Below are 27,467 nucleotides of genomic sequence, written 5' to 3'. Positions count from 1 at the left end.
AATATATTTAAACCATTTAGAATAGTACCTGGCACTTTGTGTTTTAAAGTGACAGAAATATACCATACTTACCTTATATCCCCTATTGGTAAATTCCATGTTGAGGGCAAAATTTCTTTTTTATATCCCACCAGGGTACCTAGCACAGTATGTAACAAATACTAGACGCTCAAAAAAATGACGTGCATTATATTTGAGGTAAATAAATTGAATGCACAAGAAAATAAAGGTATTTTAAAAATGTAAATGCAATTAATATAAATTAAAGGGCTCTCGACATATCATTTGCATATCTTCAGTTTTTCCTTATGATTAGTTGCTGGGTGTCTTACGATTTTATCTTTTTCTTGCCCTCTTCAAAGCGTGTAGTTTGGTGTAATGCACATTATAGCCCTCAGAATTGCTGGCCTTCTGACAAGCTAGCTGTTTGGATAGTGTGAGGGATGAGGTTGCTGCGGCAAAAAGTGGGTTACACGACAGCACAGCCTCGCTGCTGGAGATGAAAAACCAATAATCCCAGAAAACAGCGCATAGGGTAGGCTGGGCCAGCCGAGGACTATGTGAAGGTTCGTTGGGACCCTCCGGAGGCCAGTGGGGTACTGCAAAGGTGAGTGCCCCACTGCCAGGGTCGTGAGCCCGGAGCCCTGCGGGGGACGGCTGCTAGGACCTGCTGGATGAGTCATTCTCCCCACCCCAGGCACGTGCTGGTGGCGGCATCCACCCGGAACCCGCCTTCCCCCGCACCCCCTCCCCCCCGCGTCCCTGGCGCGGAATGCGAGCGGTGAGCGGCCCCAGCCCCCCAACGGCGCCCCCTCCGGGCCGCCTCCTCCGGGCGGGCACTGTCCTTGCCGCAGTCGGCCGCTGGCGCAGTCCCCGCGCCGCAGTGCCGGGCGCTCGTGGGGGGCGCCCACGGGCACCTGGGCCGTCTGCTCATCGGAGCCGGCCGCCGTCCTCCCGCATTCCCACGGCGCCCCACGCCCGCCCGCCCGCCCGTCGCCGGTCACCCGTCGCCCGCGGAGCCGCGAGGGCGGCTCCTGGAGGCGCAAGAGGACTGGGTGGGGCGGGGCGCGCCCACCGGCCGGCCCGGGGCACCTCGCGCGGGTGCACGCGCCGCAGCCCCGCTGGGCGGGTGGGTGTGCTCGGGGCGCGCGCGTCGCCGCCTCCTCAGCCTGCCGCTCCGCCCGCGCCGCCTGCTGCCGGCGCTCGGCCCAGCACGCCGGCTCTCGGGCTGCCGTGGGCAGCGCGGGGCCCGCGGTGTAGAGTCCGCCGCCCCGGAGCCGCGTCCCGCACCCGGACGGTCCCGGTAAGCGGGGGCGGGGGCGGCGGGGACCAGGCCGTCACCTGAGGGGCGGGTCTGCGGCCGCGGACAGTCTTCCGGGACTCTGAGGTGCTTGTGTGGGAGCCGCCTCCAAGGTGGCCCCCCTGTGTCATTGGATGAACCCCGAGTAACTGCTGCCTCTACGCCTTGGGGGAGTCCCTGAGGTGCTGTGGGGAGCCGTTCCCATAAAGACCCCCTGTGGGAATGGACTCCCGGGGCGCTGTCTGCATTTGCTGCCATAGGGAGCCCCAGCGTGGAGGGGACTGGCCCCAGAGAGCCCTTCTGTGTCACTGTGGGAGCAGGCACAAGGGTGGTCTCTGGAGCTGGCTCAATGGAAGACCACCTGGGAACATAGGAGAGCCGCAGGAGCCTCGAGGTGGTGGAGCCCCCAGAGGGCTCCCTAGAAAAGGAGGACCTGAGCCTGTGCCCTAGAACTGTGGGAAGCAACCTCTGAATGGGGAGGGGGGATCCTGCCATGGGATCCATGAGTGACTTCCCACGGCTCCAAGGACTTTGGCCTCGACTGGGATCCCTGTAGGGTTCCATGTGCCCTCACTTGTATCCCCACACCGTGGCCCAGAGGTGGGGGCCTTCTAGGGCTGCAGCCTCTTTCCATTCCCCTCTTTCCCCATTCGGATTTTTCTTTTCCATGGTAGCCCCGTTGCTCCACGCCGCATTTTAGTGGAGACAGAAACTGCTGCGAGAGCACAGGTCCCCAAGCGGGGGATGAGGACCAGTGAGGCCTCTAAAGCAAAGATAGGAGATTTGAGCCCCTAGGTTTGACCGTCCAGAAGGAAGCAGTAAGATCAGGTGGAATAACTGACTTTGGCAGGTCCTGGAGGGAAAGGCCTTTGAAGGAAGGAATAAAGTATGTATAGGATTGTTGAGCACCAGTACGCTAGGCACTATACTAGGTATGTTTAAACATCACATGTAACTCTTACAACAGCTTTGTGAAATTATCCCCTTTTAAACATTGAGACTCAGAGAGGTTTAGCAATTTGCCCAAGGTCACAAAGCTGATGAAAAACATAATCATAAAATGTTTTTCAAATTTTATTTGGGAAAAAGTACTAAGGCGCAGCAGAAGAAAGAATAGATATTTGTTAATAAGTTGCATTAAGGTGCCTGCCGAGCATAGGGTTTTGCAGTGGTACAAGCTCAGTAAATGTGATGATTAAATAGGTGGATGAGGACAGTTTAACTGGCCATGAGATTGCTGCAGGAACTGATTTCCACAGAATCCCCAGATTTCAGGGTGTGGCTTCCTTCACTGGCAGTCCCACTGTCATGATGCCTTGGGGTGGCTCTGGACCTAATTGAGGCCTCTGGGTGTGGTTTTTGACAGGGCTTGCTCTGGGGATCTAGGGGGACCCTTCTGCAGACGGAGTGTCCCAAGGCCACCCTACCTGCTACAGAATACTCGAAGGAAAGAAAGGAGAGACAGGATCACTTTTAGGAAGCACGATCCACACTGTCCTTGTAACCCTCTGACTGCATGCACCAGTGGACAATGGCCCACAGATAGCACTCAGGACACTTTTGCCCAAGAGTGCCTCTGCATGAGGAGGAGGAGGAGGACAGGAAAGGTGCAGAGCCAAGGAAGGCTCACTGGGAGTCTGTTAGGGGGAGCGCAAAGGGTCTGCGCCAGACATAGTGTTGCCTCCTCATCTTGCCCCCTCGTTGTTTTCATTCTAGCTGAATGCCAAGAGTTCAACTTTGAGCCCCAAGGATGGATTCTGGTTTCTCGTCCAAAAACAGAGTGGTGAGAGGGCCAAGATATGATATTCATTACAGAGCCATTCTGGAAGGGTTTTCCTGCTCCCCTTCCCTGCTTTCTTCCACAGTCAAACCTAGTTAAATCCTCCTTGAATAGAAGTGGCTTCCTTTGGCTCCTGGAATTACATAGTGAGAAGAGAGACCAAGCTAGTGGGAAAACAGAACAACATAGTTTACCAGTTGTTAGATTTTTTTTTTTTTTTAACTCAGTGATGCTACCTTGCATGCAAATCAGTGGAGTAAACCCTGACAAAGGTTTATGTTGGTTAGGACCTCCCCATTGTAAAGTTGTTTATAATCCCCCTTTCAGTTCAAACCCATCTGATCAGCTTAACAGATCAGGATAAATAGGTAGGCATATATTTAAAGAAAGTCAGAAGGACCAAACCTGAAGATACGATCTTTGTTCCAGCTCATTGATTTGTCATTGAGGTTTTATTCCTAAATTGGTCTTTTGTTGAGGGTGCTTATTATCACACCCACTCATGACCCTGGAAAAATCACTAAATGGATCCAGGCTTTCCCCTAATCTTGGACCTTGGATATCACCTTCCCCATGTCCAGCATTGGGTAAAAATTAAGATTTCAAAAATCCTAAGAATACTGCCTAACTCTCCCTAGTCACAGCATGAGTCTGCAAATCAAATCATTCCAGAATGTGCATGAAAGATGTCACCAGGTGGCCTTAATCTTCTCAAAAATGCTCTCTCCAAAGGCAAATAAAAGGGGGAGAGAACGGCTCACCCGGTTTCATTTGAGTGTACCCAAATGTGTCTGGATTTTACTGTCTGGATTTCTCAACCTTTGATCTTTCACATATTCTCCAATCTTCTAACATTGTCTTCTAACATTTGCCATTCCTTTCCCTCAACATGGATAGTAAGACCTCCCCAGGCCCATTTCCCCGACTCCTTGCAATTTTTTCCACTACACCTGTTCCTAAGTGGATCACATTTATGCAAACATAGTTTCCCTTCTCTTTAGCTACAGAATCTATTATCTTTTAGTCCCACACGCTTCTCTCCAGCAGTGCTGCTTGGCTTCTGCTATCTTCATGTCCCAAATTGATTTATTCATTTCTGATGGGAATATCATTATCCACTCCACCCCTCAATCTTAATGACCAAATTCTGACAGGAATTGCTTGCCAGCTTTGGACCAAGAAACCAAGACCATCAGTGTCCAGCTGAAGACATGATTATTTTTTCCATTAGCACATCCCCCTCCATTCTCCCCACTCTTCCAGCAGTCTCCTCAGAAACTCACTTACATTTACTTAAGTGCTACTTACTTGCCAGGCACAATGCTAGATAAATATGAGAGTTTCTTGCCCCTGAGGAGTTCACATAGAATCAGTCTGCATTTCTCTAATCATTCACTATAAAGAGTAGGAAAAGTAAGGGGGAAATTATGGCATTACAGAATATCTACAGGAACCAATATAGAGTATGCCTTTTCCCAAGCATCACTGAAACTCAGCTGCTGTGCTATGCCTCCTCTGGCAGGCACATTCAGCCCTCCTGCCAGTGCCCTGCCAAAATTACTTTTGCCCATATACTCTGAGTGTAAACTGGCCACATTTTTGCCTTCCTATGATAGTAATGACAGAACCTTTTATTTGGATAGCATGTTACAGTTTATGAAGCCCTTTTAGATATATGTTGGCTGTTTGGTTTTGAGAAATGCTTCATCTTACTGGGGTCCTCTCACTAAAGCAGAACTGTGTGGGCTAATTGGCTGTCTCTCTTTTTGTATGTTTGTTTTTTTGAGGCTTAGGAGTCTCCCAGAGGGAAAGCCCCAATGATTCACTACAGTCACCACCTACGAGCTCTTAGGTTGCGAAGGAGTTTCCTGTTGGGTCCTAAGGCCAAACAGTGCACTCACTGGTCAGCGCTGGAACTTATCAGGGCAGTCCCTCTTCCCGGCCTCAGCAAATCCAATTCTCTGGGATTTTCTTCCTCCTTGAAACTCAAATACATATTCTCTTCTAACAAATATTTTAAGCATACTATCTCAAACCAGTTCTTTGGGCTGATGCTAATTCTTATGTGAAGACACATTTCCTTGCCTATTTCTATCTAGCCCCCAGGCTGGCTTCATACCATCTAAGTCATGATGGAGTCCCCATATAGCTCCGTGCCTTGGCATGTGCTGTTACCTCTTCCTGGAATGCTTTTTTTTTTTTTTTTTTCCTTATCCACTGATGTAACTCCTACTCATATTCAAAATTTAGCTCAAGCAACACCTTTTTTTTTCAATCCTACACTTATGCCCCCTGCACACGCACATACTCACTGCATTGTCACAGGCTGAATGAGCTTCCATTTGTTCATTCTACCATCAGTTATTAAGCACCTGATTTGTGCCTGATGCATAGTAGGCTGTACTCGGCAAAAGTTTGCAGAATCACAGAGAAGTAAATGGTGATAATTAAGGTGTGATAATTGCATTACATGGGGCTGAATCTGTGTTTCAGCGAACCAGAGCAGAAAACAGGGAGTGCCTCTCCATCTCGCTGAAAAGCTCTGCTTGCTAAGTGCAGTCTCACCAGCCAATCACTGATGGTGTGATGTTCCTTAACTGTTGCTCTGCCTCTGTGGGAAGTCAGCACTGTGGCTTTTAATGAAGACTCAGGCTCTAAGAGGCTAAGCTCATGCCATAATTTTGCTCTCATATATATTAGAACTTTGTGAGCTTTCAGTAAATATTAAACAGCAGCAGTATGCCTTGTAGTCTTGAGCTGAGGCCAGAAAGACAGTTTTTCTGTCTTTAGCCTTTCTGCTCCTTGGAAACCCCAGAAAAGCCCCATGTAGTTGTGACTGTGTCATCCTGAATAAACAGGCTGAATGAAGAGAGGTGGGGAGGTACCAGGTAGACCTTTCAGGGTCTACAAACATGAAAACTAAAATTAGTTTCTAGGCTACTGCCAGGTGACAAAATGTCTGAGTAGGAACAGGCTCCAAGAGCACTGTAGTGAGGCACTGGATTTTCCTAAAGCAACAGCCAGTCACTGGAGAACAATCGGACCCCTTGGGGCTTGGATTTCCTCAAAGACCTGCACGAGAACTCTTTTTGATTTTTTTTTTTTTTTTGCTTAAAATCTTGAGGTTGATGCTGATGTTCACAGTAAGCTCAGAGTCTGTGCTATGCATTCAGCGTTTTGTTTTGTTTTTTTTTTTTACAGACCCTGGTTGTGTTGATTTTCCACACTCTTGCAGCTGGTCACCTTCTGTGTTAGGCATGTGGCTTTTCCTAAGGCTCTCAGCCCTTCGGGCACATGCTTCCAGGAGCCAATTGTTGACCACCTTGAAATTTTTCACTTGTATGTGCAGATACTGCTCATGCTAAATTTCAAACCCAGGACAAAGGAAGTGCATTTTCACACTTTCTACTTGTGTCCTTAAGGCAACTGCCCTCCTGTGGGCCTCACCATAGTCCACAGGACACAGCATAAATGCAGGGGACTGTTGACTTTGGTAATACTGGCTTCTTTTTTCTTACCATTGTGATTGTAGAAACCGGCTAAATTGCAGAATTTCTTAACTCTCCTCTGCAGTCAGAGAGAAATCATCCTCGTGTTCTCATCCCTGCTGGCCCTGACTCACTGTCCAGGTGCCACCTCTTGGGAAATAGAGTAGATGTGATGATGTGAGCTGGTGACTGCATAGTTTCTAGAATTGAGTTTTGGAGATTTGGTCTCATTAGTCTCTCTGGCCAATTTGATAAAGAGAAAAGACACTATGATCTTAAATAAATTGTTTATGTTGCCCAGTCATCTCTGCATCATTCATTCAACAAAGATTTAAGAGGCTAAAACCCTTAATGCTTAATGGAGAGGATCAAACCTGTATACAAAAGACACTTTGATTAAAAGTGAGTGTCACATGCTCTGTGGAAGTCAGTAAGAACCATCTCTACTTTTCTCCCTCCTGATCTCAGTGAAACACAGATTCCTTTACTCCATTTGCTCGACCCATTCTCTTTGGTTGTCTTTCCCTTTCCCCTCACTCAGAGGTTTTCTTTGCCTTGTTCCTTCCTAGGGAAGCCCTAACCTCCAGGCAGCCACTTTTACTTGCTTGTGAGCCTTTTAAGTAGCCTCCATTCCCATACCGAGAATCAGATTGAACCAGCTATTCGGGAGGCTGAGGCAGGAGAATCACTTGAGCCCAGGAGTTTGAGGCCAGCCTGGGTAACATAGTGAGACCCTAGAACCACCCTCCATCTGAAAACATAAATTTTAAGAAGAGAAAATCAGTAAATGTACTTTACATTTAACAGGCTGCATGAGGAAACTCCTGCCTATTAGGAGTGTTGCCTTTCAGGCTCTCCACAGCTCTGAATCTTTATAGAGAGTGCTGGGAAATAGAGGCTCCCCAGCTTCCTTCCCCTTCCTTATTTCTCTATCAGCTCCTGCTGCAAAGCAGCCCCTCCTCCTCTTACTCCCACCACTTTGCCCTTATAAATAATCCCGCTGAATTCTAAGCAGGTGCTCTGCAGAAAATGGGTGTGTCTTGCAAACATTCCAAGCTGCCCACATATGTCTTACTGCCTGACAAACACATCTAGACATGCTTCTCTTACCCAAGACAGATTCTACTTGTTGCTGTTTTCATTTCTTCCAGTTCATGAAGTCAGACGGCCCTATTCCACCTTCTTGTCCCACTGTTATTTACCATCACCTGCTCTTCTCCCCTGAGTTTTTTTCCAAGCCTTCCCTAAATACCACAAATTCCCTGACAGCCACATAATTCTTGGGACAATATCTTTTTGGCCTCTTTTCATCATTTTTAGGGAGGCAGAAACCCCCAGTCCCACCCACCAGCGAAAGAAGTAATCATTAGGTATAATTTGTGGGATCTTTGCAACTTGATTTCCTTTTAACTCTCTCTTTTTCCTAGGACTTCTTCCAGCACAGGAGAGGCCAGGTTTTTATCCACAGGCATTTGTTTTTACCTGGCACCAATCAGTACCACTTGTTTCTCTAAAAATTTGAGCTGATTTTGTTAAGTTCTCAAACATCCCAGGTGCACTTCTTGGATATTTCAGCACACACACTTTTAATCAAAGTGTCTTTTTTATACAGTTTTGATCCTCTCCATTAAGTATTAAGAGTTTTAGACTCGCTTTTAAAGCTGAATTCTGTTGTGTCCTCATAGTTTACTGTCAAAGTCAAAGTCAAAGTCATGTCAATTCAAAATGACTTGGTGGTCTTGTTTGGATTTTGATGGTTTACTGTGAATAGTTCTACTTTGCATTTCTGCCCTTACAGGCATAAAATGGTCTACAAGATTGAACCATCTCAGCTAAAAGGAATAGCAGTGCTCCAAGAGCCTGTGCTTAGGACTGGAAAGCGTTTGTTTTTATGTTTGTTTTGCTAGTAGATGTCAGCTTCAGTCTTCATAGAAATTGCTTTAAGGATAAACTCCCAAAACCGTTGCAATGACATAATTGACCATGGAGATAGCTTCATAGCTATTCTTGGTATCCTTATAAAGAATAATGGTATCCTTACAGTTAATAATGGGTTATAGCGGATCTACAGTGTGTTGGGAGGTGTCTGTGGTTAATTTGATGATTCTCTGTTAATAAGTTCACTTATAGAGTAACTTCCTAACTGGCTGGTCTTTGTTCAATAACTTTTATTAAAGCATCTGAAAAAGCCAAAAACAAAGGCATACCATTGGTTTTCCTCTAATGAATCGTTCTTGAAAATGTGAATTTACTATGTTTTTTCCAGATCTCCAAATAAGTGTTTCTCAACTATTTTTTTCCAGTGTATGCCTTCGTTCTGATAAACATAAAAGTCTCTTGACTGTTCCCTAAAACTTGTGATATAACTCCTGGGAGGAGGCTGCCTCCAACTATTTGGAGAGTTAGTACCTTCCGTATAGCCCTAAGAATAAAGAAGATACTGTCAAACTCACTGTTTTGTAGTCTATGTCACACACACAAAAAAAGCAGAGATGGTTTTTAATATTTGTTTTCCAAATATAAATATATAATTGCTAAGCTCTTGAAACTCAATTATTTCTCCCCTCCTCCCGGAGTTTCTGATATATACCTCCCACCTGCCACAGGATCCAGCCAATTCACCACTTGAGAATCATTGTTCTGGCTGTTGTGTTTAAAAAATTAAATCAAGCTGGGTGCTCTGGCTGGAACCTATAATCCTAGCTACTTGGGAGGCTGAGGCAGGGAATCACTTGAGCCCCAGAGTTATCAACAAGTCTGGGCAATATACCAAGACCCTGTCTCTTTAAAAATTTTTCAAAAATTAGCACGACCCGTAGTCCCAGCTATGTGAGAGGATTGCTTGAAATTTTTCAAAAATTAGCATGACCTGTAGTCCCAGCTATGTGAGAGGATTGCTTGAGTGCAGGAGTTCGAGACTAGCCTGGGTAATATGGCGAGACCCCCTCGCCCCATCTCAAAATAAATAATTAAATCATTTTTTCTCTTTTTTAATAGCGTGAATATATCACAAGTTATTCAGTAATTTCCCTATTGAGGTTGTTTCCACCTTTTTTCTTTTTTAAGAGACAGGGTCTCACTGTGTTGCCCAGGTTTCAGTGCGGTGGCTATTCACAGGCACAGTCATGGCACACTACAGACCCGAACTCCTGGTCTCAAGCAATCCTCATGCTTCAGCCTCCCAAGTAGCTGGGATTATAGGAGCAAATCACCATGCCCAATTTGTTTCCGTCTTTTTAATCACTGTAAAAAGAATGCTCCAATCAATCTTTTTTTTTTTAATGTGATGAGGTATTGCTATGTTGCCCAGGCTGGTTTTGAATTCCTGGGCTCAAGCAGTTCTCCCACCTCAGCTGCCCATGTAGCTGGGATTACAGGCATGTGCCACTATGCCTAGCTAAATTTTTTTTTTTTTTACATATACCCACAGGTGAAAGAGCATCAGCCTCTTGGATACAATAGGTTTTCTTTAGTCAGAGGTGTATTAGTAGCTGTCCATCTCTGGTGGATCTTCCAACCACACAGACTCCTAAGAGGAGCTTGAATAAACTGTTCATCTTTCACCACATCAGTTAAGGGCAGCACTTTCCTTATATCCTTGTCTTTTAGAGGTGCATTCTTCAAATTGCAGATTTAAATCCATTAGTAGGTCATGAAATCATTTCAGAGAGTCACTATCAGGGTTGTTTTAATGAAATAGGATAGAAAATATCAGGGAGTATCACATGTAGTAAAAGTATGATTGTTCCACAAAATTTTGACTTCAGTTGCAGATCTATAAACACATGTGTCTACAGAGTTATCACATAAAATATATTTCTTACTCTGAGCCACAGTTGAAAGTTTTGAGAAACATGCCTTGGGGTTTCTGAGGAAAACCTAGTGGTCTGGAAAACGTAATTGCTCATAATAAAAATATGCTCAAATAAAAATATGAAGAATTATCTGTCAGTTTTGTATTTTCTCTCTTGGGGTGCCTCTCTCACTGTAAGTTGGGGAGTTGCATCCCACCCAGCCATCGAACATGCTGTTGCCCATGAGGCATTTGAGCAGCGTCTGGGGACTACAGGGCCAGCCCTGTCACTTCAAGAACCCACTGGGTCCAAAGCCTCAGCAAAAAATTTAACATATACATACTCTTCTCTCCATCCCCACCCCACCCTGGCTAGATTCCCTCATTAGATCATATGAACTTTTAAAAGAAGATGAAAAGCAACATGAGCATTCTAAATGCTTCAGACTATATGTTCCAAATACACTCATTAACAGACAGAGAACTAAAGCCCAAAACAACCAGCAACAGGTTCTGAATCACAGAACAGGGGACCCAAAACAAAAGCAAGTCATCAAGTTGCCAACCCTAGGATTTGTTTTATTATCTAATTAATGTGCAATGTGGGAGAATATAGATTACAAAATGATTAAAAGTACATACAGTACAAAATTTAGATCATAACATGAGCATTTTTGTAACTTGCTATTTTTGTTAATATGTTTGCATATTTTGAGTATCTTTCCCATCAATAAATATACTTCTACCTCAGTGTTTTCCGTGTTGTTTAGTCTTTCATGGTACATAATTTATTTCCCTATTGTTTAATATTTGTTTCCAGCTGATGGAAAAAAAGATTTCTTAATCACAATTTTTAATGAATTTATTTGGGGATTAAGATATTTTCGTTTTAATTACAATTTATTCTTAGTTGTCCACTGAGGCATGAATACCCTAAATGATTTCCTGAATGTGCTCAATAAATCTTTCTTCAATAAATCTCCTGTGCCACTGCCCTTTAAGGCAGTATTAAGTATTTAAAGTCAATGTTCCTTCGTCACATACTTCAGTTTTACAAACAAATTTATAAATGGAGTCGGGGAGGTGGTTCTTTCCTTTGCTATCAATCAGTTTATAAATTCAAGAATATGAATTTCCTTGGTAGCAGTAGTGGCAAGGCAAGCACCTGAGCAGTGTAGGAGTTCACACCACTGTGGCACATACAAGCAGTGTTTCCGAAAAGAAGATGGGGCTGTCATCAGATAGTACAGGTATTAAGGTTTCATTTTTAAAAGCAAAAAGAATTCTCCACAATTAATTAGCTAATTGGAAAATGTTTATTAAGAATCTATTCTGTTAGATGCTTAATAGACAGACACATTGCTAGGCAGTGGAGATAAGTACTGTGTGGGATAAAACAGTCTAATAGGGGAAACTGACATTGATCAGTAATCATCCTATTGAATATGTAATGATGAAGATAAGTGCCCAGAGCAGAAGGGCATGGTGCTGTGAGCACTCCGACCTGGACTGGAGTCAGCAGTGACTTCCCCAAGGAAATGAGACTTGAGCCTTAGCTCTGATAGACAAATAGGCACTAGTCAGGTGGGGAGGAATGTACAAACTTCCCCAAAACAGAGGGAGTATAGCAAATAAAGACTGAAATAAGGCCATTATGGTTGGGACACAGAGTAAAGAAGGGAGGCCAGACCGTGCAGGGCTCACAGGCCACAGTAAAGAGACTGATTGTGGGGACTTCCTCCTGAAAGCTGAAGGAAGCACTGAAAGTTTTAATCAGGGGATAACTCAACACCTGAATGTCCCAGGGACATCTTTAATTCAACATATACAAAATCCAATTTAATTATCCCTCTTATTTCCAATTTCTGTAAGTGGCACTACCATTCTTCTAGTTAGTCCATTTAAAACTGCCCTCCTTCGCCAGGCATGGTGGCTCACGCCTGTAATCCCAGCACTTTGGGAGGCCGAGGCGGGCAGATCATGAGGTCAGGAGATCGAGACCATCCTGGCTAACATGGTGAAACCCCGTCTCTACTAAAAATACAAAAAATTATCTGGGCGTGGTGGCACGCACCTGTAGTCCCAGCTACTCAGGAGGCTGAGGCAGGTGAATCACTTAAACTCAGGAGGCGGAGGTTGCAGTGAGCCAAGATCACGCCACTGCACTCCAGCCTGGGCGACAGAGCGAGACTCTGTCTCAAAAAAAAAAAAACAAAAACTGCCCTCTTTCCCTTTATCCTTCATCCAATCAATTATCAGTTTATTCCTAGATTTCCCTAACTCTCTTTCCATGGTAAAAGATACACTCATACACTCAGTCAGTATTGTTCCTGCTATCACCATTTCCATTTAAACCCTCTACCTCTTGTCTGGACTATGGTATTAACAGTAACCTTCGAATTGGCCTTACTTCTCCTCCTACCCGCTGTCACCTTTTCCTCCAAACAAACTGAGCATAACCGCCTGTGCATCCTTCAAGGTCCACTTTGACCACCAGTAGTGTGGTGGGTCTCGCCTTCCTTTAGGTACTCTCAGCACTTTCACTTCTTTGGTTTCTAATATTAAGCAGCTTGAGTGGTGAGACTGTTCTCCTGTCTTCTGTTTCCTGTGATGAACAGTTAGTGCCTTGCACATAATACTGTTCAATAAGCCTTGATTAGAATGGATTGAGAGCAAGGCTAAAATGGACTCTGCTCCACTTTACTTAGAAAAAGCATTCCCCAGCTGACTTCCACTAAGTCTCCTCAGGCTAGGAAATAGCAGACCAGCTTTGCAATGTGCCTGTCATGCCCTCACTGTCCAATGCTGTGCTCTGGTACCGCAGAGAAGAGCAGGTCTGATGTTACTTTTTAACCTGTAAAGGATATGGACCTTTCTTGAACAGTTCAGAAGAATTAAAGCAGAAAACGTGGGAGTGACATTAGTGCAGCCTTAGAAGTGTGAGAGGTACCTTAGAGCTTTGTAATAGGCCAGTGTCTGTAATAGATAAACAGACCCACAGAGAGGCACAGCTACTAATGAGAGGGGGCAAAGGCGTGTTTGTGTGACCTTGACCACGTGGATACGGGTGGCAGAGTTTCTTTACTAATTCAGGAGTCATCTAAAACTAGGAGTTCATTGACTTAAAAAGTAGGCATTTGATGAGGATTAGCCCCAGATGGATTGTTCATGGCACTTACTGAAGGAGCTTTTCTTGTCTCAAAAGGCCTGAACTGTGTTGCTGCCAGCTTGCTTTAAGCCTTGAGTCTTCTTGCAGGGTAGAGGAGAAATTTGGATTCTGAAGTCTCCAACCATTTCGAAGTAGCAGAGGTGTAGGACCCCTGGACTAAATTGGTTTTAGGACAGGAAGGGAGACAGAGATATCATTTCATGTACCTAGAGTGCTTTCCAGTCTGTGAAGCACCACTATGCCCATTTTCTTAATTATCCTTGTAACATCCCCGTGAAGTGGGCTGGGGAAATAGCCCTCATTCCATAGATGGGAAAACCAAAGTTGCAAGGCCTGTCAGAAATCGAACCAAAGTCATCCAGGCAAGGTGGTAGGCCTGTGATCCCAGCTACTCAGGAGGCTGAACCAAGGGAATCACTAAAGCCCCGGAGTTCAAGAACAGCCTGGGCAACATAGTAAGACCTCATCTCTAATAAATAAATTAAATAAATAAATAAATAAATAAATAAAATTTAGGAAAGAAGTAGAACCAACACCTTCTGATCCTTAACATGTGCTGTCTCCACCCCCACCATGTCCTAGAAGAGGGAGAAACTGTTTAATAGCCCTTGCCACTTAGGTTGAAACTGATTGGCCTGACATCCTCAGCCATTGGCTGAACCTGTGCCCCCCTGCTTTTTGTCCACAGAGCCATGGGGGTGTTGATGTCCAAGCGGCAGACAGTGGAGCAGGTGCAGAAGGTGAGTCTGGCTGTGTCTGCTTTCAAGGATGGGCTGCGGGACAGGCCTTCCATCCGACGCACAGGTGAGCTGCCAGGGTCCCGCCGTGGCACTGTAGAGGGCTCCGTCCAGGAGGTACAGGAGGAGAAGGAAGCAGAAGCAGGAACCTCGGTGGTCCAGGAAGAGAGTAGTGCCGGCCGCGCAGCCTGGGAGCGGCTCAGAGATGGGCGCGGCGTGGAGCCTGAGGAGTTTGACAGGACCGGCCGATTCACACCCCCTGCCTTCATCCGCCCCACCCGGAAGCTGGATGATGACAAACCTCCAGAAATCTGCCTGGAGCCCAGAGAGCCTGTGAGTATCCAGTTAGGACAGGATCCTCAAGTCTTAGTGCATCAGGGAGCAGGACAGGGAAGATGGATGTGGGTAAGGTGATCCTCAAAACCGGAAAAATGGAGCTGAGTCCAAAAAAAATCTTTGAATTTCTTCTGTAAGAATAAAATGTTTGTTATATCCTGGATTCATCTTAGTTGAAGGCTTGGGGCAATGGATGATAAAGAATGATGCTGTGGCAGGTCTTCTGTCGACCCTTCTCCTCTTCCCCGCTGCCATGGGTTTTCAACCATGGATAGTACTACCCCCTGTAGGAGGCATTTGGAAATTTGGGAGGGAGGAGTTTGGGGAGGTCACAACACCAGGTGGCTACTGGTGTTTGGTACCAAGAAAAGCAGGGATGATAAATGTCCTGCAATGCCTGGAACAATCTCTCACAACAGATTGTTCTTTCTAAAAGTGCTAGTAGCTCCCTGTTCATAAACATGGTCACAAAGGCATGAGCAGCTGGAAGGACCTCCTGGTTCTTGTCGTCCAGAAAGAAAACCTCAACAATGGCTTCAGTTGGAGCTGTTCCTCTAGGTTAATCTGGGAAGACTCAGCCCCATGCAGGTAGCTCTGTGCTTAGTGGCCTTGGAATCTTGCTGCCTACGTTTACACATCCCTGTTTCCTCCTGCCATCTTTCTGCAGGTTGTCAACGATGAGATGTGTGATGTTTGTGAGGTCTGGACAGCTGAGAGCCTCTTCCCGTGCAGGGTCTGCACCAGGGTTTTCCATGATGGCTGCCTGCGCCGCATGGGCTACATCCAAGGAGACAGTGCAGCGGAGGTGATGGAGATGGCCCACACAGAAACAGGCTGGAGCTGCCACTACTGTGTAAGTCTGGACTGCAGGGACAGCAGAGGACTTGGCACTTTTCCTGGAGGCCTGGTCTTAGAACATTTGATTTTAGGCAGTGAGCTAAAGAATTTTCCAATGGGCTGGGCGCAGTGGCTCACACCTGTAATCCCAGCACTTTGGGAGGCCGATGCCAGAAGATCACGAGGTCAAGAGATTGAGACCATCCTGGCCAACATGGTGAAACCCCATCTCTACTAAAAATACAAAAATTAGCTGGGTGTGGTGGCACGTGCCTGTAGTCCCAGCTACTCGGGAGGCTGAGGCAGGAGAATCACTTAAACCCAGGAGGCGGAGGTTGCAGTGAGCCGAAATCGTGCCACTGCACTCCAGCCTGGCGACAGAGCGAGACTCCGTCTCAAAAATAAAAAAAAAGAATTTTCCAATGGTACATACAAGAGACCTAGAGCTAGGATGGGGTTTCTCAACCTCAGTACATTTTAGGCTGGTTAGTGACTTGTTTGGGGGACCAAGTGCATTGTAGGATGTTTAGCAGCACCCCGGCCTCAATCCCCTAGATGCCAGTAGCATACATCTCAATGTGAAGGTAGCAAAATCACCCCCAGTAGAGAACCTCTGAGCTAGGAGATTGACTGAGGCCTAATTACTCAAAAGTAATTCTGCTTGGAGCAGTTCTTTCTCTAATAGTCTATAGTTGTCATTCACTGTATCCATATGAAAACTAACCTGAGATCCTAACCAGCTTGCTTCCAATAGGGGTAGATTCTACCACAGGAAAACTTCCTAGGCCTGAGATCCTCACTCAGCCTGCCACCTGACTCATAAGCATTTGCTCTTCCTCTTTGAAGTGGTTATTATGTGAATTAAATGACAAAGCTCTATTGATTCAGAACTTCGCAAATTATATATAAATGCCTTCTAACTTCTAATGAAGGACAGAGTCTGAGGTTTCCATTGAAAGCCAGATTTATATCCATTTCTCACTACACCTGAATAGAGTTCAAGTCTTGCCTTATTGATCTGTTGTCCTGCAGATATCATCATTGTTTATTGATTTCAGAGTGAGGAGCATCTGCTGATCCCACTCTTCTTCCTGCTGCTTAGACGAAAGCAGAGATGTGCCACTTTCTAACAAATAACTCTTCCTCTATGGCTTGTTATGGAACAGCTATTTTCAGCCACTTAAACACCTGTCCCCCTGGAGTACACTGCAGCAGACCCTGCTGTACCGGCGACCTTCTTTAGTGCCTGTCACCCCTTCCGGATGCCAGCCTTTCATCTCAGCCACTCTGCTTTGTGGTGTGCTGCTGCTATAGGACTGGGGTGAAGGGGTCACCTCCCTAACCCCCAAGAACACACTGCTCCGTCCCCCAACTTCCTGACACAGTCCTACCATCATTGCCACCATGCTCCACTGGGCTTTTTACAAAGCCTCCTTCCAAGTACCTCTCCTTTCTTTTCTTCCCTTCACAGCCAACAAATCTTCTTCTTCTTTTTTTTCTTTTTATGAGACAGGGTCTCACCGTGTCACCTGGCTGAAGTACAGTGGTGCGATCGTAACACTGCAGCCTCGAACTCCTAGACCTAAGCAATCCTCCTGCCTCAGCTTCCTCAGTAGCTGGGACTACAGGCACAAGCCATCGCACCTGGCCCCACAGCCAAACTTCTTAAAAGAATTTCATCATCTCCTATGGTTCTTCAACCACCTATCATCTAATCTGACATCTGCATCCATCATTCTGCAGAATTGTCCCTAAGGTTACCAGTCACCTCCTAATTGTCAAGTCCACTGACCTTTTCTGAGGCATCTTCTTACTTGATGTCTCCGAAGTATTTATTACTTCTTTATTCCTTTCCCTTTTCTTTAGGATTTAAGTATTTTTATGAGAATTATTGCATAAGATATGGAAAAGAGAGAAAATAGAAAGTCAATAAAATCCCACCTCAGTGGTGTAACCACCGTTAACATTACCTCCCACATTCTGCAGCTGTCTTTGCTTGGTATCCAGTACCTTCTTCTCTACTGATGCTCTTCCAGCCTTAGTCTCTGACCATTCTTTCTCAATGCCCTTTGTTAGTTTCTTGTCTCAGTCCTATGTTTCTCAGGGTTCTGTTGTTTAATACTCTTCTTTTCTCACTGCGCCCTCTTTGGGTGACTTCATCTACAGCCACCATCTAAACACTAATGACTCCTATTTTCGTGTGTCCAGACCTAAATTTCCTGTCTCTTGCACTTATCCACCTTGATATCTCACAAATACTTCACACTCATCATGCCCCAAAATGAACTCATCTTTGCCCACAAACCTGCTCTTCCTCCACTCCTTATCTCTGTGAATAGTAATACCATGCCCCAGTTACCAATTCCAGTTCAATCTCTCCCTCATGCCTCACATCCAGTGAGTCATCAGGTCCTGATGATGCTGCCTCTAATATCTCTCTTCCCTTCTTCATTCTCATGTCTCAGTTTAGCTGCTCATCATTTCTTGCCTGGACTGTTGCTGCAGCCCCCAACTGCTCTCCACACCTCCAGACTCTGCCCCTCTAATCCATCTTCCACACAGCAGCCAGAGATCTGACCACGGCACTCCCCACTTGAAAACCCTTTGGTGGCTCCCTTTTGCCCTCAGAATAAAGGCCTAATTTGAGGGGCTCGATAAAGGGTATTGGAGGTACTTCATAATAGGCCCCCTCCTTCCCTCACACACACACTCACACGTACTCCAAACCTCAGCCACATTGAACATCTTACAGTGTTACACACCATTGTGGCGCCCAGTGTTTACTAGGTGCTCAGTAGGTGTTTATTGAAAGTATGGTTTGAAAGAAAAATACAACTATTATATATTAGTTTTTAAAAAGTGTTATGGAAGAAAAAGAATGGTTTAAGTTCTTTATGAAATCCACATATGAATACTCATGAAATATCTGCTCTTGTACTTTGCTGGTATCTCAGAGGAAGAAAATGACTTTGTACTAGAAAGGATCTTTGATAGTTTAAAGACTGTATGGTAACATCAACACAATAAGATATCGGTGCTCCTTTGGAATTAAAATTTCTGTGGCACCACAAAAAAACTCATTTGGCTTTAGGAGCCTTGTAATAATGGCATCTTTTAAAACCATTCTGGAGTTATTTAAAGTGATACAACCCACTTGGAGCAGAGCTAGGATTAAACTTTTTTTTAACTAAAATACATTTTTAGCACAGCCTAACACAGAAGCCAAGTAGATAAAAGGGATGGAGATGGAGCCGCTCTGGTTGATGGAGACAGGGATTCACAACCTGCCTACTCACTAGCCCCCTTATTCCCTGCAGCAGCTTCCTAAGGCACTTCCAAGAAATCCCTAGGTTAGCTCAGAGGAGAAAACCACTGCTTTAGTAAAGGGACTCAGTGCTGGAGTCAGGATATCTGGGTTCTGGGGAAGATTCTGCCCCAGAGTAAAGACAACTCTGGCCAAGTCCTTTCCCCTCTCTGGGGCCTCAATCTCATTGATTGTGAATAGGAGGCTGGGATTAGATGATCTTGGAATTGCTTTCCAGTCGAAATTCTATTTCTAGCCCCCTTGACCCTGGCCTTTCTTACTGGCCTGTATGGCCACCGACTCAGCTCTTCCTTATTTTCAGGACAACATCAACTTGCTGCTTACTGAGGAGGAAATGTACAGCCTCACGGAGACCTTTCAGCGGTGTAAAGTCATCCCTGGTAAGGTTGGGTGGTGCTGCTTGGATGGAGAGGGGCCGGGCAGATTTCTCCTTCAGGCTTTCTAGGATGAACCATGAAAGGAGTGTTCCATATTTAGTGGGTAGAGGGTAAATGGGTCCTTGTTCCTGAGTTGTTGGCCAGCAGAGTCAGCCATCCCCTGTCACAGCCTGGGTGACCCTGGCCATGGGAGGCAGAGACTTAGCAAGAGCTGTGGGTGTGGGGGCCCCGAGGGTGCCCTGGAGGTGATGGAGGTGCCCTGAGGCTGAGGAAGGATGGGCATGGCTAGCACGGGGTGCCTCCCACAGATTGCTCCCTGACACTGGAGGACTTTCTGCGCTACCGCCACCAAGCAGCCAAGCGGGGGGACCGTGACAGGGCCCTGAGTGAGGAGCAAGAAGAGCAGGTGGCCCGCCAGTTTGCTGCCCTGGACCCTGAACATCGAGGCTACATCGAGTGGCCTGACTTCTTGTCCCATGAGTCCCTCCTGCTTCTGCAGCAGTTGCGTCCCCAGGTGAGGGCCAGTTGGGGCAAATGTTCCTGGGATACTGGGTGACAAGGGCCTGGGAGGCATGCTGGGCAGACTGGGGGAGGACTGGGTCCTGCCCAAGCAGGGACCAGTATCAGGAATGGGCTCAGGTTCCATCCAGTGACAGATGATCTGGTGCCCAGGCTGAGGAAACTGCGTGAGGAAGACTGATCTGCCCTGGCCGCACTGGAAGTGCTGATGCCTCCAGAAGGGCTCTGGGCAGCTTCTAAGGGAGATTGCAAAGGTGGTAATGGAGATAGGATTCTCTATGGCTTGGCAGTTTACAAGATATCTTCACCTCTAAGATCTTGTCTCTTCTTCCCCAGAACTCTCTGTTGAGGCTTCTGACAGTGAAGGAGCGGGAGCGAGCCCGAGCCACCTTCCTGGCACGGGGCAGTGGGAGCACCATCAGTGAGGCAGAGTGCCGCCGGGCCCAGCACTCTTGGTTTTGCAAACGGTTCTCAGAGGCTCCTTCCTGCAGTGTCAGGTCTGCTCCTTACCAGTCCTGGTCCCCACTCAGCCTCTCCTCCTCCCTTTTCCATGCCAGTGGCCCTTCCATACCTCCCTGCTCCCCCTGCCAACAGCCGAGAGAGGAGCCTCCTGTGCATTAGGTAGAGGATGGTGATGCCTACGGGCCAGGGCATAGGACAGCCTCTACCTTCAACTCAGTGTTGCCACACGTCAGAAGAGCCTGGATGAGCATGTCCAGAGCCTTGGGCTTACCAGAGTTTTGGAGGGGGCAGGCATTTCACTATCCCACTCCTAACCACGTGTCCTCATGCCCAGCAGCATCAGCCATGTGGGTCCCATCGCAGATAGCAGCCCAGCCAGCAGCAGCAGCAAGAGTCAGGACAAGACCCTGCTGCCCACAGAGCAGGAGTCCAGGTGAGTAGGACCTCCTCACCTGGCCATTTGTACCCTCTGAACCCCCACAAAACACACAAGTAAGAGAGGGCATTATCCACTCCCACTCCAAAACAGCAAGCGCCCACCTAAGAAACCAGGCTCCAAGAGTGCACATTTGACCCAAGTCTATAGGACCAGCCAGCTGGTCTGTTGGCCTGGTAGCACAGCCAGCCATAGCCAGGTCAGGCATGAGCCAAGCTTCCCTGAGTTTTGTGTAGCTCAAGCCATGCTGCCCCTGGGATCAGGGCTCACGCGTCTTCAAACCAGCCTCACGACTCTGTTCTTTGCTTCCACTCCAGATTTGTGGACTGGCCTACCTTCCTGCAAGAGAATGTCCTCTACATCCTGGCTGCTCGCCCCAACAGCGCAGCCATTCACCTGAAGCCCCCAGGATAGCATGGAGCAGAGAAGCTCGGTTTGAGGACAGTGACATCCTCTCCCTCCTTTCCTTTCTCCCTTCCCCCACCAACCTCTGGCACTGAGACTCATGGGGTTGGGACACTGCCAGCGTCTTAATTTGTCACTAAGCTTTATGGCACTGAAATCACCATTCCCCTCACAATAGAGGCAGTGAATGCATTGCCACAAGGAGAAGCCCTGGGAGCTGTGGCAGCATCCTCTCCTGGACCGCCCCTGCCCCACATCATAGATGGGACCTGCCACCACACTTACACACATGTGCATATGCTGCCCAGCTGTCCATGCCTTCAGAAACCTGGTTCTTTTTGGTTGAGAAAGGACCAAAGTCCCTTTGTGAAGCCCCTGGTATAGAGGAGGGGGTCTCTACTCACCCCTGCTATAGGCAGGCCAGTTCTAATTTCCAATAGATAAGACTCTGGCCAAGTGATTCTTAATAAGGGGGCATGTCAGACTTGCATGCCTGCCTAGAGATCCTGGAGATCCTAATGGGCCCCGCTTTCTCCACTGAAAATTCCTTCTGCAGTGAGCTGCTGTTACTAGTAGGTGTGCATTATGTACCTCGGCTGTACTGAGTTGGGAAAAGAGTTAAACATCACCACTGAAGTTCAGCCCTTTATTTATTTTAATTCCAATTCCTGGTGACAGAAAAGGCAACTAGCCCGGAGAATCCTGACTGGAAGAAGGGGAGGCAGCCCTTCCCAGGGAGTCGGGATTCTAGGAACCTCTCAGTCAGGTCACCTGAGTCCAAAACTCTTTAGCAGGGTAGTCAAAAATCAAGGTGAGCCTTCTTGGCCCCTATTTTTCAGATGGTAGCTCATGGCCTAGGGCCAAGGGGGCCTGAATGGAGCAAACACACTGGCAGGAGCCATAGCCCTCTGTGTTAGATGCTTCACCCAAGTCACCGACCACAGAGACTGACGAGAGCACACTATGGAGGAAAAGGAGAGAATGGGGCTCATGCTTCCTCATCGTTCCAGCTCAGCTCAACTGTAGACACCTTCCACAGCCCAAGAAAGATCTGCAGAGCCCTGAGCAGGGACTCCTTCAGCCATCCTGACAAAGAGGATAAGAGGCTGGGGCTTAAGAAGAGGCTCTGCAGAGAAGGTCCTGGGAAAGCCTTACAGAAGGAGAAGTTTTCCTCTTCTCCCTGTCACTGAGACTCGGCTTGAGTGGCTGCTTCTCCTTGCTGCTCACCACATGTCCTTCCCCACCAGGCTAGGGCTTGGGCCTAGCATGGAAAGCCTTTTGGGGCAATCAGAGGCTGCCACAAGAGCACCAAGCCTGGCCTGCAAGCCCCAGCCCTCCTTCCTAAGTACTCATCAAATTCAAATTCTTCAGTCTGTGTGTTATGGCTCATCTTGGCCGGCCATGGGGTCCATGTTCTAGCCTTCTGTTTCCAACCTAGTGACTTAGGCATAGCGAGATCTGACTACCAAGAGTTATTCAAAAGGGAGTGGAGTGCAGTCATGCAGAAGCAAACACGTCTTCATTGCTCGAGGCCCTTGTGCTAAATCGGGTGCGTACAGAAGAAAGCACACACCGCTCAGTGCTGAATGTTTCAAGGAAAGCAAGGAGCTGCAGCCGGGGGCTTTGTGAGAGCCCTGTGTAGTCTACTCCTGTAGGAACCACCTTAGCTGGAAGCAGGGTGGTGAGCTGCTGGGGCTGGATTATTTGGGACTGAAATGAAGCAGACAGGAGACAAATCTGGGCTCAGGTGTATGGCCCACAGCTTTAGAAATGCTCTTCAACTGTCCCCCAGGATTGATCCATAGGAGAGGCCGTTATTCAGTCTAGTCAAAAAAAGAAAGCACAGGACTCCTGGGCCTAAGAACTGCATCTGAAGCAGCCAGGCCTGGGGTTTTGCATTGAGATTAAAGCACATTAAGCACAGGGGCTCTTACCTACTCTCCTGGCAAATCGTCTCCTGTGCCACTGGCCTTGGGCTGCTCGATCTCACAGACAGGGCATTTTGAGTAGAGACAAGCTCTGGGCTTTGAGAGCTGAACAGCATTTTTCTCCTGCCTCATCAGTCACAGGGACTGGAAGTCCATCTTGTTCCCTGATCCTTCACAGATCAAGGTGATGCCTACCTCTTTGGAGCTGCTGCCTCTAGCTCTCCACGGGTGAGTGAGGAGAGTCGGTGGGCCAGGTCAGGCCTGCCGTATTCCAGGGCCTGGCAAAGCAGCCCTACCTAGAGTTCTTCCACAACAGAAGCAGGCCCATTTGGATCACCCTTCTCCCTATTCCAGAACAGCAAACTTCCTGGGTGAGGGCCTGCTACAGAGATCCCAGGGGACACTTCCCTCAGCAAAGAGTGGAGTTCCCAGCCCACAGGAGTCCTAGGAAGCAGAAAAGCACGAAGGAGCAGCCAGCCTCTTCTCCACAGGCAGTCATCTAGCTTTTTACCAAAGGGGAAGTGCCATTGCTCCCCAAGTCCAGAGTTGCAGAAGCCCTGCCTCAACCCCCTGTCCAGAATCTCCCTTTGCAGTGTTCTAATCCCCAGAGCCCCTCTGCGGTATGTATAGAGATGTTAAAAACGTTCAGAAACCCAGTGAAGCCCATTTCATTTTCAAGCCCTCCCATCACTGTGACTCTGAAATTCTGCCAAGTACAAATATTAGTGTTTGGCTCTAATAAGGGTATGAGAAAATGTTTCAGTCTTTTCTTCGTGGCTACCCAAAATTGAGATCAGTGTTTCTAACCAAGGAAGGCCTGGGTTACAGACAGGCTCCTCTGAAGCCCACTTGCCCTAAGCGTTTTTCACCTAGCATTCCTCTTCCTCATGTTCAGATGTGAATGAAGGGGCAGCTGGATGATGTGGTGGAGCTGCAGGGACCGAGGGTCAGCTGAGCAGTGGCCCTGGCCACAAAACCACTCCAAGTCTGCTCCTTGGCTTCCTCTCCTGAGCCCAGCCTTCCCCAACAGAACACTTGAACAAGGGCCCCTAGAGTATCCCAGGAATGGAGCAGTCCCCTCACTCTAGGTACTGATCTAACCTTCAAGTGTTCCTCTTCGTTTGAGGACACCTGCAGTAGAAACCATGAGGATATTGCCTCTTTCTGCCCTCAGCCCAAGTACCTGGGGCTAACAGGGCAGATACCAGCCTTTCTGGTCCTGCTGCTACCTATGGGATGTCACCCTGACCTTAAGTGGCCAAGTCTTAGGGTCCCCTATTCCTGTCACCATTATGGAAAACACAGCATTAAACTGCCTGGGAAGAGGACACCTCCTTGGGGAGTGAGCCCCAAGGTTATACCCAGGACTCATAGCCCAAAGCACAACCTCAGCCATTGCAAGTTTCACAGCTTCAGTCAGAGTGGTGCCAGGAAGCCCAAAAGCCAAGAGGGAAGGTCAGCAGAAGCTGCCTGGCAGGGCCCCAGGCCAGCCAGGCCCACCCCAGAGCCAAGAGAAACTTCAAGCAGGACTGAGAACTGGTAGCTGGCTCTAGTGATCCTGAAAGCATGTTCCCTTCAGACCAGCAGAGTGAAGACAGATAGATGTGTGGCCCTAAAAGGCAGAACAGTTTTGATGCCAGAACTTCAGGACTGTCACCACAGTCCCTTTTTACCCCTCCTCTATTTACAGTGAAATAAAATTCTTATTTTCTTTTTTTTATTTTTTTTTCTTTTCCTTATTTCAAGCTCTTATCTGAAAAATTGCTACTTTCTCCTACCACTTAGTTTGAATTTGCCCAGGATATCTCTGTGGGCCCCTGGCTGCAACCCAGACAATGGCGAGATCTCCTGGAGTGGGGGATATTCACGCATCGTGCCTGTTCCTGACGGCTCAGCCCTGGTGTAAGGTGGGACTGGGCATTTTCTCTGCTGTTACTTTTCTGCTGCCACTATTTTTGGCAACCTTGGAAAGAAAATAAACAGGTTACAGAATTTCTACTAGCACTAAGGAAAAGCTTTTTCCCTCTGGGCCACATGCCCCAGTGACCCAGAGCATGGAAAGGGGGTCAGCTCTGGTCTGGGCCAGTGACTAAGAAGCCCAATCACATTCCAGTTTCTATGGCACTGGGTAGGCACAACCTACAGTTAAGAACATCAAGTTATAAGTAGCCAGGCCTTTCCATAGCCATGGTGACACAAAGGCCCTCAAGATTAGCCTCGTGACATCATGGGTTGGCCTGTGATTTGTCCCCCAGCCAAACCCAAGCTTGTGAGAGGGACTCTGAGAACACTTGAGTAACACTAGGGAATCCAATGCGCTCTGGTCCCTCATGCCCTTCCCATGTGCTTTTCTGCGGAAGGTAACTTGACAGCAAGCTGAGGGGAACGTCCCCAAGCCCTGTCTCCCTGTCTCTACAGCTGCATGCTCCTCTGCGTGGCCCAGCCTTCACAGCACTCCAGAAGAAGCTGATGCCCTGAGGCTGGGCACAGTGGAAATCATAATAAAGCGATTGCGATGCTCTGTCGGCTTCCTGTTTCTTGTTGTTTGGGGAACCTGCCATTTCTGTGTGGTTTCCCATTGTTGACCAGTTCCTGGGTGTGAGTGTAAGACCGGGGCAGCTGCGGTCACCAGGAAGGACACAACATGCTGTGACTCTTTCCAGAGTTCTCCTGGCCCTGACCTTCCCAAAAATCAAGAGATGGGTAGAGGTAGGGGCACCACACATACAGAGATACTGACATTTCTGTATCCAGCACAGATACAGAGCGGAAACAGGAGCACTGAAGTGGAGAGCCAGAGCTTTCAAATAAATTGAGGATGAGGTCATAAGCTCTCCAGGGCTGTCTGCTATGTGTTGTCCCTCCCCTGTGCCATGCCTCAGGGCCAGTTTTAGACACTTCCCAGTTCCTCCTGAGCTAAAAGTAAGGAAACTCATTGGCTGTTTTCTCCTGGTCTGAGTGTTTCCTCCCTTTTGACAAATTGCTTTAATGTAATATGATAGGGTTGGGAAAGCTAAGATTGGAGATGCCATTTGGAGGACTATGGGATCCCCATTCCTCCCTTTTATCTGGTGAGAACAGTCAGTACCTGTAGGTGAGACAGCATCCCTAGACTGTGGATCAGAGGCTGATACTCTACCTCCAGAACCAGAGAGGGTCCCAAGTACAAGTCGTCTTTAACATTTTTTGAGCACTTACTATGCACTTGGCAGTGCTTTGCATAGAGTCACTAATCTTCACAATAATCCTATGAGATTTTTATTACAGGTGAGAAAAATGAGGAACAGAGAGCCCATGTTTCTCAAGGTTACACAACCACACAGGAAGTAGGGGAACCAGGCAGTTTGCCTTCAGAGGACATGTTCTTAGCCACTTTGTTGTGCTTCCTGTCAAAGCACACCTCAAAGGAACCACTGCTGTGTGAGCCAGCACCTCCCCTCCCCACCCTGGGAATAGACACAGACAGGTAACCAGGCCTGTATCCATGGCATGGATTTCTTACCACTGCACAATTCACCCCATCCACTCACCAGGCTCCCACACCTCTCCTCCCTGAAGTCTTCCCATGGGGTCCACCAGACTGAGAGCAGATTAATGACATCCCACCAGCCCTTTGTCCTTGTCTCCAGGCTCAGTGAAGCTAAGCATTGGGACAGAAAAAGGGCATAAAAAGGCTGGGTGTCTGTGGGCCCAAATGAGTAAGGTTTCCCCGCCCTCAATTCAGCAGTCCTGGCTTGAACTTTAGACCCTCTGAGGACTGTTCCTCCCACCAACTGCCACTTGCTCCCAGGACTGGCCAGGGTCTTGGTTCTACACAAACCTCCACCCACCTTGTCCTGCTCTGGTTCAAATTCATTTCCTCTTTATCCTTGGGGAAAGTCATTCCTTAAGAGAATCAATGGTTGCTAAATTTGCCAAACATGGAGTAGTGCTCTCTCCCACCCCACCCTTTCTAAGGGTTGCTTGGAGGTTGACTTTGTTGAACCTCAGTTTCCTCAACTGTAAAATCTGTAGGACAGTCCCTGTCCTGTCAGCCTCCTGGGCTGGTTAATTGAGGAAAGAGTTTTGTAAGAGGAGACAGATTTACAGATTGTAAGGTACTGAGTAAGTAGCAAGGATTTCTGCTCCATCTGAAGGCTGTGAGTGTGTCATCTCCACACTCACACAGTCCCAGGCATAGCTGGGTCGGGGTGGGGTGGGTACTGTGATTGCCTCTGTCCAAAGTGCTGAAGTCACAGCCAAGCCAGCTGAGGACCTTCAGTCCCTCCTTGTCCCCCCTTTGAGTAACCATTAAGTACAGAGATTTCCAAGCCCAAAGATTGTCCTAAAATTGAGAATGTGTTGCCAACAAATTATTTTATTTTATTTCAAGTATCTTTGTTTAAAATGAATACAGCTCTCCATTCAAAATTATAACATGTACACATGAACAAGAGGTGAGCTGCTAACAGCTCAGGGAGAAAAGAGCTTATGGCCTTAATTCGGTATGGGTGAACAGTATGAGGTGGCTAACAAAAAATAAACTGGTGGGCCAGGTGTGATGGCTCATGCCTGTAATCCCAGAACTTAGGGAGG

The 27,467-nt window shown here is 47.4% G+C and overlaps 1 protein-coding gene across 10 annotated transcripts; it reads left to right on the top strand.

The window, feature by feature from the left end:
• Positions 1-442: 442 nt before the first annotated feature.
• On the top strand, positions 443-25,413 carry PHF24 (PHD finger protein 24). Of its 10 annotated transcripts, none has more exons than XR_008504730.2 (10): positions 443-607; positions 14,219-14,600; positions 15,271-15,456; positions 19,067-19,145; positions 19,451-19,656; positions 19,998-20,158; positions 20,458-20,556; positions 20,877-23,120; positions 24,678-24,799; positions 25,311-25,413. XR_008504730.2 is itself a non-coding variant. In XM_054502713.2 (8 exons), exons 2-8 carry the CDS (start codon positions 14,223-14,225, stop codon positions 20,971-20,973), a joined length of 1,206 nt encoding a protein of 401 aa, XP_054358688.1. In that variant the 5' UTR covers positions 443-607; positions 14,219-14,222; the 3' UTR covers positions 20,974-25,413. The 10 variants fall into 10 exon arrangements, 4 of the variants coding, with proteins under 4 accessions (XP_054358688.1, XP_054358690.1, XP_054358691.1 ...); XR_008504732.1 differs by lacking the exon at positions 443-607 and adding an exon at positions 1,149-1,303 and having other exon boundaries at positions 20,461-20,556; XR_008504728.2 differs by having other exon boundaries at positions 24,678-25,413.
• The last annotated feature ends 2,054 nt before the right edge of the window (positions 25,414-27,467 follow it).

This window comes from Pongo pygmaeus, chromosome 13 (assembly GCF_028885625.2).
Source record: "Pongo pygmaeus isolate AG05252 chromosome 13, NHGRI_mPonPyg2-v2.0_pri, whole genome shotgun sequence".
NCBI classification, from domain to species: domain Eukaryota; kingdom Metazoa; phylum Chordata; class Mammalia; order Primates; family Hominidae; genus Pongo; species Pongo pygmaeus.
Note: the sequence above shows the minus strand (reverse complement) of the source record. Positions and strands in the feature narration are given on the sequence as shown.